Source organism: Cryptomeria japonica, chromosome 11 (genome assembly GCF_030272615.1).
Source record: "Cryptomeria japonica chromosome 11, Sugi_1.0, whole genome shotgun sequence".
In the NCBI taxonomy this organism is placed as follows: Eukaryota; Viridiplantae; Streptophyta; class Pinopsida; order Cupressales; family Cupressaceae; genus Cryptomeria; species Cryptomeria japonica.
The window spans coordinates 219,125,136-219,142,017 of NC_081415.1; the positions used below are offsets into that span (position 1 = coordinate 219,125,136).

At 33.3% G+C, this 16,882-nt stretch overlaps 1 protein-coding gene across 1 annotated transcript in view; it reads right to left on the reverse strand.

The window, feature by feature from the left end:
- The window catches only part of LOC131053391 (probable LRR receptor-like serine/threonine-protein kinase At1g56130), a 172,804-nt gene extending 156,592 nt beyond the window's left edge, over nucleotides 1–16,212 (reverse strand). The window contains exons 1-5 of the mRNA XM_059214133.1: nucleotides 15,831–16,212; nucleotides 15,566–15,731; nucleotides 14,064–14,135; nucleotides 13,746–13,817; nucleotides 13,492–13,563 (exon numbers count right to left, since the gene is read on the reverse strand). Coding sequence (XP_059070116.1) covers nucleotides 13,492–13,563; nucleotides 13,746–13,817; nucleotides 14,064–14,135; nucleotides 15,566–15,731; nucleotides 15,831–15,942 — 494 coding nt within the window. The 5' untranslated portion in view covers nucleotides 15,943–16,212. The remainder of the gene's footprint in view (nucleotides 1–13,491; nucleotides 13,564–13,745; nucleotides 13,818–14,063; nucleotides 14,136–15,565; nucleotides 15,732–15,830) is intronic.
- Nucleotides 16,213–16,882: the final 670 nt, after the last annotated feature.

Below are 16,882 nucleotides of genomic sequence, written 5' to 3' on the forward strand. Positions count from 1 at the left end.
TCGCACAAAGAGCCCCATTTAGCCGAAGTTTGTAATCATGCCAAAAGAGTCAAATATCTCTCATTTTGAGTGAATAACCTGAAAATCCTTAAGGGCGAAATGCAAATGAACAAAATTGTGCATAGCCCCTCATCTGACCGAGTTTTAGGAAAGACGTGTTCAAACGCAGACTTAGAATCACGCATTTTTATCCAAACACCTGAACTTTCAATTGCATATTTTTGAGCTCATAGACAAAATCGCACAGTTAGATCTACATGCCCAAATTTGTAAACCCTCCAAGTCACGCGACCAAAGGAAATCACAAGTTTCGGATAGGAGGACATTTTAAGTCCAAAAATCACACCATTTCTTGAAAGTGCCCGAATTTTAAGAGGGAAGTAAAAGAAAATCTTGCATTTCACCAATAAGGCCTGAAAATTTCAATAAGGAGCATTTTAACTTAAAGTAAATCTCTCAAAAGGGTAGAGTTTTGACCGAAGTTTGTTGATGAGGGGCGTTTAAAAAAGGTTTGAACAAAATCACCCAAAGGAGGTGAAATTCGCGAGTTATAGATTTAGTAAACGGGGATGTTTAAAAGTTAATATGATTGTTGAAAAAAAAATTATTTAATTTTTCAAAATGATTATTAAAAGTGGAATTCAATGTTCGCAGATTGACGACAACCTGAAGCGCAAAGTGAAGCCTTGATTGCGACCAACGCCGGAAGAGGAAATGCAAGAATGCGCTGCAAAGCGCAAGGTTGAAGCGGCAAAGCGCGCCACTAATGAATCAAAGTTGAAATCCACCAACGAGATTGAAGACCAAGAACACAAAATGCTACAAAATGTGCATTCTCATAAAGATACATAGATAGAAGAAATTCCAAAAAATCAGTTTAAAACCCGAGTTGTTTAAATGTAAAGGACTGCTTGTGGGCCCTACCTAATATATTCAAAACAAAGGGACACAAACCAGTTATATCCAACTATCGGATTGACCAGATTAAAGCCAAACAATTGTAGGTAGTTGAAAATGTGGTTGGGAGGATAACAGAGGATTGAATGGGCATGGGCTAAAACTGTCAGGCTTCTAGAGGGCAGATCAGGACTGTTGGATGCAGTCAATCCTGCCCATCGATTCAAATTGTAAAATCTATAAAAGGCAGAGGCCTTTCTCTTGTAAAGGGTTAGATTTTTAGATTGTTAGATTCTAGTTAGATTGTTAGAGTTTTGTAGAAAGATAGATTTGGTGTTTAACATCTTGGTTTTGTTCTGCTTGCATGGTTTCTTTCAGCAGGTTTAGATAGATCCTTTTTGGTGTGTAGGTATTTGATGGATTCAGGTTCATACCATTGGGATATGCTGATTGTGTATCCCTGTGTATGGTTAGTCTTAGCCTTCAAAATTGTGTTTAGTTCAATTGTAGGTGTCCGTCTAAGCTACGCCAAAATTGGGTGCTTAGGCATGTATCCGTAGTCTAAAAATCTTCCAAGTCCCTCGAAGATTGCACTGTTCTTGTGAGGTTGTGAGTTATTCTGGCCAAGAAAGGATTGGTTATGTTGAATCTGTCTACCCGCATACCAGTCTTGTTAATTTAAGGTCTCTTAACCCTTCGTCTTTGCTTTTATTTCCCAGTTTGAGAATAAGATGCAAACCAGCCTGTTGCAAAACGTAAGGCCTCTTGTGCTCCCAGCGAAACACATCGACAATTGAGCTATCCTATAGGCATGATTTGACAATCGAAACCTTGACGTCACCCCCATTGATCAATTTGAAACCACATTAGGAATTTCCTTATACAAGAGAGGATAGGATACTCAGCGAGTAAATTCTATTCTGCGTTGGTCGGATAGAGTTATAGATATGATTTTAGCCACGTCAACAATAAGGATTTAGGTGAATTTCCTAATAGTCTCAAAGGTGCTGATATAAATTTTGAATTGTATTTGGAAAATTTTCCACTTAAATATTTGTGATTGTTGCTTGTTCACTTCTCCTCTACCTTGAAGATTTGATTTTGTTCTTTAAATCTCTTGCTGGTTAATGTTGATTGGAATCTTGTCATTTCCTTTTGAGGAAGCCACTGACTCCAATATTTTTTTTGCTGGAAAGTTATAGGACATATTACTCTACCAAAGCAGATTAAATGGTGATTGGGTGCAAGAATTAAGTGTGTAGAATAGAGTGGGTAGGGATTAAAAAGAAGATTTTTGACATTGAAGTGTTAATAAATTTCTTGACATAGTGAAGGGGCTAAGAAAAACAATATTTCAAGCATCATTTGCTTTTCTTGACTAAATGAATGTTGCAGTAGTGTTGGTTGCAAGGTCTAGTTAAAGATATTTGCATTACTAAAGTTACAAGTTCAAAGGTCCCGGTCCTCATTTCCATTAGCTTATGATTGAAAAGAATTCTATTGGAGTAAAATCTAGTACAAATATATTATATCCTTGTTATTATACTCCGAATCAATTAAGCCAATATTTGGAGACATCGTTATACTTTTATTGTAAAAGGTACATTTTTGGTAGAAATTGACACCTTTTAAATGCTTATTGTGATCAATACTGCAAATATTATATGTCATGCTAAGGTAATTGATCTTATTTCTTGTTCTCTCGATGATACATGGAAATTCTAATGCTACATCTGGCAGATTAGATCTAAGGAGGTTAGAGAGGAGGATCATTCACACGTTGAGTTAGCTTCTCACTAAGAGAAGATACACTTCTTGAGAGGCATTAGATCTTCTTGTGTGAATCAAGGGAGAAATATTTTGTATTTTTGGATAGTATGTTTATCTCTATTCATAAAAACGGTGCTGTTCTTAGTGTGTGGCCCCTATATACATTTGTTGCAACTTTATTATTATTTGTAGTGCATGTTGTTTAATTTGTCTGTTGCAAGACAAAAAATAACAGAATAACACATGCAGTATAACCATTCTTCAAATTGTAAGGAGAAGCTCCTCGAGACCTAAACTAAAACTATAGATAAAATCTTGCAATACTCCACCAAGATATTTTCAACACACTTGGAATTTTTTGAATTTCAGCTCACATTCATTTCTTCAATTAGTTGGTGGAACATGAAAACCATTAAACATTTTGGAATCTTATAATGAAGAATAACTGTACTATCTTTTATTATTAAAGGCACTTTGGTAAACAATTGTCATGCATTAACAATCTCACAAATAATTGACAAACACAACCTCTATTGATATAAAAAATTTGATACAAATTTCTTCTGAACTAATAAATATACAAAGGAATACTGATAAATGCTGATATAAAATCAGAAATGCATACAATACTGAACTTATTTTTTAATGTCAAAATGAACCAACATTTGTCTGCAGATGATGCTGGTCCAAGTATAAATACCCCTAAGAATGCAGGTACAGATTTAGTAATTATCTGTGCCCAGAAATATTGAAAAGAACTAGTGTGTATAGATTTTTGCCTTTTATTACAACTACAACAAAAGTAATAACTTCTCACATCTCCAAATTGCTGCCAACAAACAAGCTGCTGATGTAGTGGACTTAACAAACTCTAAATGAGGAATCGTTCCTTCCAAAAACTTGTGCTCTCTTTTAAAATTTAAACATAACATTTATATCAATATTTGGTATGTCTAGGTTTTGATAATGCTTTAAGTCTTCGTTATATGAAATCAAGCCTCCTATTTTTTAACAACCACTTTATTCCTATTACATGGTAGAGCTAGCTATAGTTGGTCCAATTCGTCCAAAAATAACAACTATTTGTTTGCAATGACCTCAAATTCTAATCTCTTGAAATCTTCAATTACAATTAATCCAGATATCAAATCTGAAAATTGCCAAAAAAAAAAAAAACCAAACATCCGCACCTGTTTTTCCTCAATGAATCCACTCGATCAATTAGGTGGGTTTTTTTGAATGAAACTAATTGCCAGAAGATTTTTCATCCTTCTACTGGAGAAGATGAATCAATCTTTCACAAAAGAGAATTTGATAATGAGCAACGGATGATCAACCTCTTGCCCAAGCCCTCTTTAAATAGCCTTTTCATTGCTTTCATGTAATAACTAAATTTGCTTTCTTGTTGCTTTCTTTTTGAAAAAAAACAAAACATTTTTTCTCTTTTTCCTCCGAGTGACTTTTGAAAATCTCCTTTTAACTCAATTTTACTTTTGGGTCCAAATAAATAAGTCACCTTTATGTCTCTATAAACAATCTTTTTTTTTAAATAATTAAATATAAGTTGTCTTCTATATTTCCAGTTCATGATAACTTAAATATTTAACTATTTACTACTATAATTATTTTCGACACAACCACTAAAGTTATGAGAAATAATAAAATAGTCCACAATATGAATTTTAACCATACCACTGATACCTTGAATGCATAAGATATCTATCTATATGAAAATTGGCACTCTTCCAGGTCAACAAACTTCTTCAAGAAGTGTGGAGTGCTCCCAAAGAGTCAAATCTGCATACCGAAAGTACCCTTGTACTTATCTCGGATCTAGAAACTCTATACCATTTTTAAAACGTCTTTCTAATAAGGCTAACACTCTCCAAGAAAGTTGGGGGTTTCCAAGGATGTGGAATGGACCAAAAAAGGGATATTACAAATCGAGAAATATGCACACTATACAAGATCTCAATAAGGGGGTAGTGCATAAATAAAAATCACTAATTGACTATGTTTTTTTCTTGAATGTGTGCACTAGACTATTTACAATCAGTATTGGCTATGGGGGGTGTAAATAATCCCCCCCATAGACGGCGCCTATTTCTATCACCCAAAAATAGTCAATACAAAATGAGGACTCCTAATATAGCGACTATTAAATTGTTAGTTGCACATAAATGGCTTTGATGCAACTTGAAGAAAATTTTTGCACTAAAACACTATCTGATTCCTTTGAATCTACTAAACATAGAAACCTTCACCATACTTTGACAAACATTAGAAACTTTAACAATGATAAATTCACCAATATAGCAACATAATGATATGCCAATCTTCTAATGTGGAAAGCCTACTTCGGCAACAATTTGATTGAATCCGACATGACTGCAACTTGTCTTAGAACTTCAGAGTGTAAATATCTTGAAAACCTTCAACTATGACATTGATAATTTCTTCACAAACTTGCAGAAATTAGAGACATATGCCTTGTTGCCGCTACGAATAGCAGATGAAATTGTTTTGTAAATTTTGAAGGAATAGCATCCTTCATATATAGGCACTATTTTGCCTTTAACATAGAAAAATTTATAGATGGCAAAACTAGCTCTCATGTGCACCAAACACTAGGGCAGAGTTTTGGTTGTCTTTGACCTAGTAAAAGTTCCCTTGGAGAGATATAGGATGACAAAACTAGCAAGATTGTGCACTTTTGGCCTTTGGGCAGGGGTTCTCCTTTCATGAAAACCCTCTTTTAGTATGCCATCTTTAAGTCCCTTAATCCCTTTGAATGTTTGGTGCATTTAATGTATTGTTACTTTCAAGCATTAGGCAACACTTTATCTGACTTATTCCACTAAAAAATGCACTTAGGTTTTTGGGTATGGATTTCTCTTGTGCTACTTTTACAGCTAGGGAAAAAAAAAGATGGTTAAGCCACACAAAAAATGCACCTAGGAGGATATTTTTTTTACTTGAGGCAAAAAAAGAAAATTTTGGAGGAGTTTACCAACCAATAAATAAAAAATGCAACTGTATGATGGCTCGGCCATTGTAAAAGTGCACCTCCTTTTATTTAATTACTAATTAAAGATATAGTGAAGAAAGCCCTTGGCTTAACCATTGAAAGCATACACTAGACATGGATTTGCCAAAGGAAAAGTTTGCCTATTCTTCTTCGATCTCTCTCAAGCTTTCAGGCCTTAGTCATTTAATATGTCTTTTATTTTCAATGTTTCTCCATTTTTTATTTTACTTTTCCTTTTGTACTTGAACATATCATTGTTTACTCTCCATCAGGTTTGCCAGAAAAATTCGCTAGAACAAAAGGCCAGGATAAGTACTACTCCTACAAAATGGTTAATAAGATCACAAATGAAATAGATTGACAAACAAATGACAATCATCTGACAACAAATCTAACAAAAATAAAAAATGAAGTTGAGTTTTGTAAGGTTAGTTCCTTTTTGGCATTTTAATTTGTATCCCATGAGACAATCCAAAATGGAACAACATCACTCCTAAACTTAAAGATATGAAAAAGATTTATATCTACTTATAGTTTACAAGATTGTCAATGGGGTTTTTCTAAAGAAAAATAAAGTAAACATGACCTATCTTTTTGAGCCTTGAAGGTTAAGTGCACAAACTAAAAGGTCCTTATCTTGCAAATGAGGCTTTTTATTTTATGAATAAAATCTTGTAACTAGAACAAAGTAAACCAAAACATGAATACCAACTAGTAGCTGGAAACAAAGATCAATACATCAAGACACACAAGAAAGGATCAAATCCAAATGAACTCAAATAATAAAAAACAATGCAAGATTTCATAACTATAAATCCTTAGAAGGACGTGTCAAAGTTACTTTCTAAGATGAAATCCAAAGCTCAATATTGTCTTCATTATAATCCATTTAATAAAACTTTATATAAGAACACATGAAATTTAGATCAAATATGTGAATGATACTCTTTGCAGCATAAGCTCAACAACAACTATCATTAAGAATATCTAGTGCCCAAGGCATTTATTTATACGTTACAATGAATACACTTTTAGGAATGTGAGAAAAATAATTAAAATCTCAAAATAAATGTTTTAATTTTAATTCTCCAAAAGTTGTGAAAAAAATAGAAAGGAATTTAAAATAAATCTATCTTTAAATAACTAATAAAATGAAACTAACTAAAGAAGCCTAAAAGTAGGCCCGTGTCCATCTCTCAAAGTATAATTTGACCAAAAATAAAAAAATCTGCTAAAAATAAAGAAGAGTGGCTTTTTTGGATTTTGAAGCAATTTTCACACTAAAGCTGATGAATCCTGCCAACAAATATTGAAACTATAATCAACATGAATCTCAAATCCCTCCAAAAGATGAGAGATAACTCCTAGGGTTTCATCGATAGCAGAAGTTGAAGATGAGGATCCTAGAAGGATTATTTTGGTCAATGAACAACAACACCATTACGTAGGATCTTGTTTGTACCCAAAGTCACTACCCCTAAAAAACCTTCAAGATCAATCACATGTGTAGCCAAATTCCAAGTTATTCTTGTTAAACATTAATGTTAACTTTCCTATCAAAAAGTCAAGTCCTTAGGTGTTGGTACATCTTGGTTCATTAGAGATGTTTGTAGGATTCTCATCATAAGATTATCAACCTTGGAATCCTAAAGGAGAATCCAACAAAAAGGTAGAGGAAGGATAGAATCAAGTTAAAAAGAAATATTATGGTGGAAAATATCACAGATGGATAGGAATGATTGAGGAGAAGGCAAATTTATTTCAATTCATTGAAATAAAATTACAAATGGGGATCATCTTTCAACATAAGATTGTCATTGTGAAAAATTCAATTTCAAGTCAACAATTCTAGTGTTAATAAAAAATCAAACTTTCTCTTTTTAGATTTTTTTATCTCTTTTGTTCCTTGAATTGAGGATAGAAGCTCCAAAATTGAACTTTCTATTTTTTATTTTTTTTTAAATTTTCTTTTTAAAATTTTTTTTTTAGAGAATGGAGGTAGATGGTAGTGGTAGGAGGTTGCTAGATCAAATTCAAGCTTCATCAAGTGAAAATGAAATTCATAAGGAAGAAAGGTAATAAAAAAAGTAAAACTCATTGAAGTTGGTTGAGAGGATTCAACAATGTAAAAGGTGGGAATTAAAAAGAAGTTTAAGTTTTTGAGTTAATCATTCAAAAATTCCTTCAAATTGCCACTAAATGAATATTTCTCTACTACAAGACAAGTTGATGAGTTTTCCTAATGGATTTCCATGTTCAAGAGTTCTACTTCTTGGTATCTAAAGCCCAAAGGTTTCACTATTTTATAATATTAATTTAAAAATTCCACTTATTAGCAGATAATGAGAAAAACTCCAATTGGCATCAACTTCCTAGGGTTCCACCTAGCATTAAGTGATCAAAATATCCACTTGGCATTGAAATGAAGAGCTTCCACCTAACACCAAAATTATAAAACTCCCACATTCTTGTGCCAAGGGAGAAAAGCTCCATCAAGGATCAAATTAGAATGTTTTAATTGGCAATCAAAGAATGGAATGAAAACAAATTAAGTCCCTAGGTTTTTATAGTAACCCAAGTCAATATTGCAATCAATTAAAGTCATTTCAAGTGCAAAATCAAAGGATTTGAGCCCTTAATTCTTGTAGACACCCAAGATGAGAAGCAAAAATGAAAACAATGTGTCAAATTGCAAATTTATATTATTTGAAAGATTGAAGTTGCAATTTAGAATTATTTTCAAAGAAAGGAAGATTGAAGAGCTTTAGAGATTTGCTTTAAAATTATAACATAATTGTTTTTAAAGTTTCAAGAAGTGAAAAACGGATTACTAGAAATACTTGCCATTTACACATGAATTGTAATGATAATTATAGAAGTTAGACTTATGTTGCAAAGATTGTCACTCAACTTTGAAGGCAAGTTAATGGGTTAAGCCTTTTGTGTATCATGAATGTGAAGTTGAAGCTTGCTTGTGTTGCCAAGATTTCCATTCAAGTGCAAATAAAAAATCAATTAATAGAAAATCTATGTTAACTTTGTGTGACAATAGTATTGAAATTTATGAATTAACTTCTAATATTTTGTAGTACTTAACTAATTTCATTTATTCTTCTAAATTTCTATTTTCAAGTGTTTTTTTCATTTCTTCAAGATAAAACTAATTGTTGATACAATTTCAAAGATTTTTGTTTTAATCTTTGGATAGCATTATCATTTATGTTTCAATTTTCAAATATTGAGGAAATTCATTGGCGACATTGAAGATTTTTAGGTCTTGTGCTTTAACCTTTAAGAACAAAAACAAATAGGTTAAGTTTACTTTAATTATTTCATCTTTATGCAAAATCCCAAAGAACAAATTGTGTAGTGTTTATAGAAGCAAACTTGTTTCTTAGAGCTTTCCATGTGAGTTTGAAGAGTTTATTTCTTCATCCACTATTTTGTTTTGTGTTGTCATAAAAGCGACAAATTTAAACACCAATAGGATTGAAAAGGATAAAAATTTGAAGTTGAAACCTTTCAATGAAAAAATGATGAACCCTTGATTTAAAAACACTAACAATTTGTGATAGAAAGTCTTGTTGATCTTAAAATATAAATCTTGGTGATGGTTAAACCTTGCACCATAACCCTAAGCATTGGCTTTTCACTTGTGAATAGAATTTTTTTGAGTTATACCTTTTAAACAAAGGACCCTCAATGATGATTCATTGAAATTGAGCACGACCTAATGCTAATAGGTATTTTTGATGGTGGTTATTGTTGTATAGTAGAAGGTGAAATTCGACTAACAATAAGGAATCAATTTCTTGTTTATTAAAGTCTAATTTGTTGTCAAACCTTATTCTTGCTATAGCTTCTGGATTAGATTGTGTGAGTTTGTTTGCATCAATGTTTTGGATCACACTCTGTGACTTTTCTACTTCATGAGCTTTCTATCATCTTGATAATGGATCACAGAGTTCGATCTGAAATGTTGATGCAAACAAACTCACACAATCTAATCTAGAAGCTATAGCAAGAACTATTTTGGTTTGTGGAAAACTAATATCTTTAAACCTTATTCTATAGAAATTAGCAACCAAGACACTATCAAATGATTGAAACTAGACCTTAGATACCGCAATCACCTATTATATTTGCTCTTGAAACCTAATAGTTTATTTTCAGCTACTTGACACCCTCTAAGATTATTTAAGCCCCTTTTATGACCTAGGCAGAGTTTTGTGTGCCTTCTATGATTTAAACTATTGGGTAAGGGTTTTAGATGGTTGGACCCTCACTCAAGTGCACCTAGGAGACTTGAGTGTAATTTTGTATCACTTTTGTCAAATTTTAAAAGGAGCGAAACTATTTCATGTTTGAGTATGAGATAAAGTGCACCTAGCTTGGTTGAGTAAAGAAGAAAAATTTCAAGTAAAGAATGACATCAATAGTGCCACTTTTTCATAACTTAAAACATGGTAAACACTATTCTAGCACTCACCTTCTCTACCTTTGCCACTTTTTTTACACCAATAAAATAGATGGTTGAACCATCATTGTTACACACAAAGCTCATTTTGGGAACTTTTGAATGGATGTCTTGGCCAAAACCTTATATGAATTAATCCTGGACATGTTTGCTAGTTTATGGGCAAAACTTTTCATCATCTTAACCTTGTTTTTATATCCTTGGTAGAGATTTAATATGACATAGCCACTAGTGGCATGCATCCCATTTGCCTTAGCGTGTTTTTGATAGGTGCTTGGTAGATTTTTTGTGGCTTAAACCAATTTCCAGATGTTGGTGGAAGTTTCAATAGAACTTGCAACTTTTCCCTAGTTAGAACTTTAAAAAAATCTTACCCATGCTTTTGTATTCGGTGGAGATCTCCAATGGTTTACCCATGTGTTAAGTGTTGGTACCCATACAAAAATCAATTTTTGTTTTACCTATCATTCAGTTTTGGCATCATTTGACTATTGATATCATGTTTATCTAGTTAATTATGATCTCGCTTAGTCAACTTGCAAAAATTTGTCCATTCCTAGTTTGGTATTTTGGATAACCACTCTTGCAAGATGATTCAAGGTCATATTATTCCAAGCATATGTTCATCCTATATTGACAATCACCACAAATATGAAAGCAAACCTATAGAAGGATTCAAGCATGAAGCAGATCCGCTTCATGTAAGAATAACCAAAGTCTAGTAGAAGCCTAAGATTATTTGTCATAGTTCAAGAGGAGATCAAATCAACATATGTGGCAAGAAGAAAGAGAGACAAGAAGTAAAGTGTGGCACACCAATTAGGTGGAAAAGCTAGTAATAAATGGTGTCTAAAGGGCAACTATGTCATGAAATTTTTCCTAGATGAAAAATTGAAATAATCTAAATTGTGATGCCATTTGAAATAATCCTATTGCATCAATTTTATCTTGGCATGCCAAAAGTTGATTTCTGGTACCTCGACAATGCTTTAACAACTTGAACATAAATATTTAAAACATACACTAAAGTTCTAAAGTTAATATTATATTATTTCACTTTAGTGTTATATTTTTTCATAAATTCACATAATGTACTCTTCCAATGGAAAGGGACTTGCACACAAGATTTTAACATTTTGAAAAAGTTCTTTTTGATGGGATATAAAATATTTTAATTTCAAAATTGACTTATTTTACCTCGAAGCTATATAAAAGGAGGTTTGCCCACTCATTTTTGGATATACAAAAGAATACAGATAACGAAATGTTACCAAATTGAACTTGCGTGCTCTTCCTTGGATCTTGTGAGGACAAAAACCCTCATTAGATAATTGATTTCGGATTTAGAGACAATACCTAACTGGTTTGAGTGATTCTACTTTAGAAATCACCATTGATATTCATAGAAATTGTAGATTCGAGGTCTCGGAAACTGAATATCTTCAAGGTGTTTTGATTGCAGATTTTGGGTGTGTGTTATTGTGTTGATTTCCAGAATTTTTGGTGTATCTTTGTGGTATTTTTAGTTTGATATTTTCTGGCCGTAAGATTGAGATTTTCAGAGCTTTCTCTAGCTGACCATACCACCCATTGTGCTAGGAAAACTTGTGACTGAGCTTCAAATTCATCTGAGATTGGTTTGGTAGTGTTCCTTGTGATTGGATGACTCAGTTGTGAAGAATTTTGGCTTGGTTTGAAGCTGGCATGAATTTCAAGAAAGGTTGTACCATTGTACCAGGCCAGATGAAAAACCCTATTGTTAGCGCTTGAATATTCAGTGGAAGTGTTTTCAAGGTTGGGAGACTATTTTTAAGTGGTTTCCAATGTTGTTTGGGATTGTCATAATTTCTAGATGAGGTCGTACCTTTTTGTCCAAGTACTTGAGCAAGGTGTGCGACCCTCTCTTTTCAAGCGTTTCTTTTATAAGCCCTCTTCATTGCCTTTTGGTGGCGCTTTGACCATTGGTCACCATTAGTAATTTTGGGGGGTTGAATTTTGGGAGATTTGGCACCCATAAGGTGGTCGTACAGTTCTAACTTCCCTGCTGCTATAGAGTTGTAGACCTGCCGAAGTTTGGTTGGCACTTCCAACTTGATCTTGACACATTTTGATGAGTAATGTGATGGTTTGAAGCCCTTTTGAGGAGGCGGGTTTAATAGGCTTGCAGCTGGGTGTGTTGGAGATGGTTTAGTGGAGCTCTCTGAGTTGTTTATTGCCAGACTGTAACATCATGCCTCCAACTCATCTACAAAACTGCAAACAACCCCTTTAGCCATCTATTGAGGTACTCAATTGTTGCTTCTATGTGGGTGATTAGTTTTAATGTGTCTGGGCAACTTAGGGAATGATATCTTTCAGTGCTAATGTGTACTAACACTTTATAATTGCATCATAAACTTGTACCAGCACATGAAGTATTTTAATTTTTTTAGGGTGGTCATTACATTCACAGTTTGGATAGACTTGTTGTTATTAGTGGTCTAGGGGTGATAGATGTCTGAATCCAACAATCTCGTTTATTAATTGTGGAAATCTTATTAATGGTCTTACGTGATGTATGCTTAAAGCTAGTCGCTATTGTATTTGTGACATGTGTATGAGCTAGCCACTATTGTGTCTATGATGTGTGTATGAGATAGTCACTCTTGTGCTTGTACTGAGTGTATTAGCTAGTCGTCCTATGTGTAAGTGATGTATACTTGAGTCGATCATTGTGTGAACTTGAGATTTTGGAATGATATTGACCCCATGGTTTTGTGTGTTTGTATACTATATTGGTATGGAAGAAACACTTGACTAGAATGTGTTATTTTTCTTTTGTAAATGAATTTTCTATATTATTGGTATAAGAACTATGAAGCCTTTGATTCCTAAAAGGGATACATAGACAGGGTCATCATGAATGAAGGTCCAAGGTTTAGGTTTGGGTCTAGAGATGACCTTGACATTGAGAGTTTCCCGCTTTCTAGTGTAAGCGTATGAGTGGTGGCACAAAGTTGTTGCCATGATTATGATTGAAAAAGTTATAAAGTTGACAATTCTAAATTAAATAAAAGATGCTTGATCAATTAAGACAATATTTATTGTGAATTAAAAATTAAAAAAAACTGAGAAGCAATTGCATATTACAAGAAAGTATGATTTAAATATTACTTAAAAAATTGCCATACTTTTCCTGCTTATTAATCTATTTTGAATGATTACATAGCAGCTTGCACTCCTCTAGTAAAGATGATTATATATATAGATAGATTAGATAGCAGCTTGCATTCTCCTCAAGTAAATATGCAATAACTGTATATAGATAGAGAAAACATACAATGATATTAGATTCCGAAGATTTCCAAGCTCCTTTGGTACAGGACCAGAAAAGTTATTAATGCCAAGGGACCTGAAAAAATGAATGTTTTTGAACATGGTATGGTTCAAGGTTTCACCAGTAAATAAATTTGCATGGGCTGCCCATATGACATGAATGAATAAAAGAAATTTACCTAATCAACATGATTTTCATTTTGATTTGATGCATTAAACTAATGCAAGCAGAACATTAGAGGGAGAAGAAGAGCTCACAAGTATTGCATCTTGGTGAGGTTCCCCAAGAAAGCAGGAATGCGACCATAAAAGTAGTTCTGGGCCAGGTTCCTACCAACAAAATCCGTAGATCCATCAGAATAAGCGAGAGAACAACAAAAATCTATCAAAATATTACTCTTCGTCAAAACAAGGAGGTAATCTTTCTAAGACAATATAATCAATTTATGTAACTTATATTTCTAATAGGGATTTCAATCCGTCCTTCAGTAAGTTAATGTTCCACTTGGTGAATATCATTTTTATTAACCAAACAAGTGGAACATGAACTTACAAATAAACAAGCTTTAAACTTACAGATCGAAGAGGTAAGTCAGATTAGCCAATTCTTCTGGAAGCTCTCCAGTTTTGTCCAATGCATAAATCCTCCTGAAAGAAGAAAGGTCCCCAATGGTTTAGTATTGAGCACAATTCAAATTTTCGATTCCACTTTGTAACAATGTTCTCAAGCTCTAGAAAAATTAGGGTAACTAACTACTAACCAACAATTAATCTTCATCTTGTAACGGCATAATGTAAGTTTCAATCGTAAGTAAATTTAACAAATGTGAAGAAAGATTTGAAGAAATTTTCAAGTCATAGCATATTGAAATTTGAGGAATTTTCAAGATTGAAACAAGTTCAACACAGCCGAGCTGATGTAAGACGATGTTTATAAGATGAATTGGTATTTCACCGATTCTTAATCTGTCTAAGGATTCAATCTAGGAAAATTTAGGTAACTTACTATGGTTTATAGTGTGGGAACATATTTAATTCTTTTTTATTTTAGTGCATCAGCCAACGGAAGATTAATTTATTGTTAGATACAAAAAGAAATTTAATTTGCTAGCCATCAGTATCTGTATGGAAACTTGAAGTTAATTTATTTAAAATATCAATATAGCAAGAGTTAGCCAACCTTTTAACAAAATTTGTTAAAATATTGCAGTTCAAGTGTGAAAAACACGTCAACAGTAACTGAATATGGCTCGATTTATCTGCGGACTGACACTGAAATATGGCCTGAGGCCTTTGTCCCACCACCCTACATCTTCAAGTTAAATAAATTTTTTTTGGAGACAACTGTGTATCAAAAGAAATAAAATTGGTGTTTCGGTACTTCTCCTTCAGGATCCATAATTGAGGTATAAACCAGTTATTCCCTGATAGAATGAACTATTCCTACTCTTTTCAAAAACTCTAAATCTCGCCAATCTTAAACTAACAAACAAGTTCAGCCAGATTTAAAAAATTAATGAACTGCCCATTTTGTTTTCGATCTTCAGTTAAATCACTAGAAAACCACAATTAGATGGAATAAATGCAGATAAAAGTTTCAGAGAAAAATGGCCAATTCATTCGATTTTCATTTTTTTTTTGCAGTAGTTTGTAAGTATAATATCTGAGACAGAACAGGGTTATGCCTCAGGAGACCTCTTAAGAGCTTGACTTGGCTTCAAATCCCCTAACCTGCTATAAGTTGTAACCACGTGGTAGAGATTGTTGAATAATATATAAGATAAATGAAAAACATTTTTCTTTTAATTCCACAAAAGAAGTCTCGGACACCTAAAAACCTATTTTCAATTTTAAATTTTACAACCTCAATGATTTCTTAAATAGGACAATAGGTACATATGATCTATGTTGCTTGAAGAGTTGGGAAAACACTTGCTTTGTTGGAAGAAAATGGGACCAGTAGAACCTTAACTTTCTAATAGGAGGTTCCAGGTAAGTTTAAGATGGTCCATGAAAGATAATAAGTTATATAATTAATAATACAATCCATTGAGCAACAAAGTTACTGTAGGCATTACATTTGTGTAACATGGCAGAGGGTTTCTGAGCAGTCACACTTGATGCCAGGATTTAGTGTTTGAATATCTGTAGTAGAATTGGCTAGGCCAGAGCATGGATCTGTGAGATTCCATGTTGCAGATGAATCAATACTCCACTTAGCAGAAAGTGACCTTACTGCAGCAACTGTTAAATTCGAACAACAGAACATGGCAGAAGGTTAAGGAATAGTCAATAAACAACATGCCACTAAACAGAACAAAATCTTGCATAAACTGAACTTGCCTTCAATGGGATCTGTGACTGCTATAACTTGAGCTGCCTGTAGCAAACATCCAATGCTGTAAACAATACAGAGAAAACAAAATGATGAAGCTGGGACCTCAATCTTTGACATGATGGAGGCAAATTAATGTTGGCTTTTTGTCCCTCCCAAGATTTCAGAGCCTGTATAAATCCCCAATACTTGAATTATATGAAATGAATTCATGAAGGGAAATCTTATGGAAACTTTTAAGGTGAAAACAAATCCAGATTTGTAAGCATGGCTGATCACATGGTTTGACGTTTTAGTTTTAGCTTCTGGCTGAGAAAATTCGATTGAAAACTCAAAAGAGGTAAAACTCCATCTCTATCGTTTTCAAAAACTTCTTATAGGTAACATTTATTTTCAAACAATATAGTTTTCTTCAATTGCGTGCTGTTTCTTTACAACGGATATGGTTTGATTTGAACTTGAAACATCCATTTTTCAACTATTTTTTTTTTAAGTTGAAATATATGTTTTCCAAGTTCCATCAAGTTCAATCGATGACGTGAGCCATAAATTTACCAACTGTCTTTTTGATATTTCGGCGACTGAGCGCGCCTCATAGCTCACTAATAATTCCTCAGATCATGAGGTCATACGAACCAATACTCCCCACATAATTTTCAAACAGAGAAATCTTCCTGCCATGCGGAAACCCGCGACAGGAAAATTTTGTGCGTTTGCGGAAACATGGCGGATATATGGGATCAGTCAAGGAAAAAAGGTTAGACTTCTATGGGTGGACATAAATCCATTCAATTGTGTTAGGTTGGTTCACATTAGTTAGTGAAAAAAAGTTAAGAAAGGTTTGAATTTGAATTTGAATTTTTTTAAAGTTTCAGGTCAAATTTATACACAAGAAGTAATTTGGAAGATCTATGGATCATGAATCATCTTTTGGGATGATGTATAATGAGGATGGGATATCATAGAGTCTCAAGTCAAATTTCACACAAGAATATTTTACTTATAGACTTGTTGCATAAAAGATGCTCTAATCAAATTGAACCTAAAACATAAAGGAAAG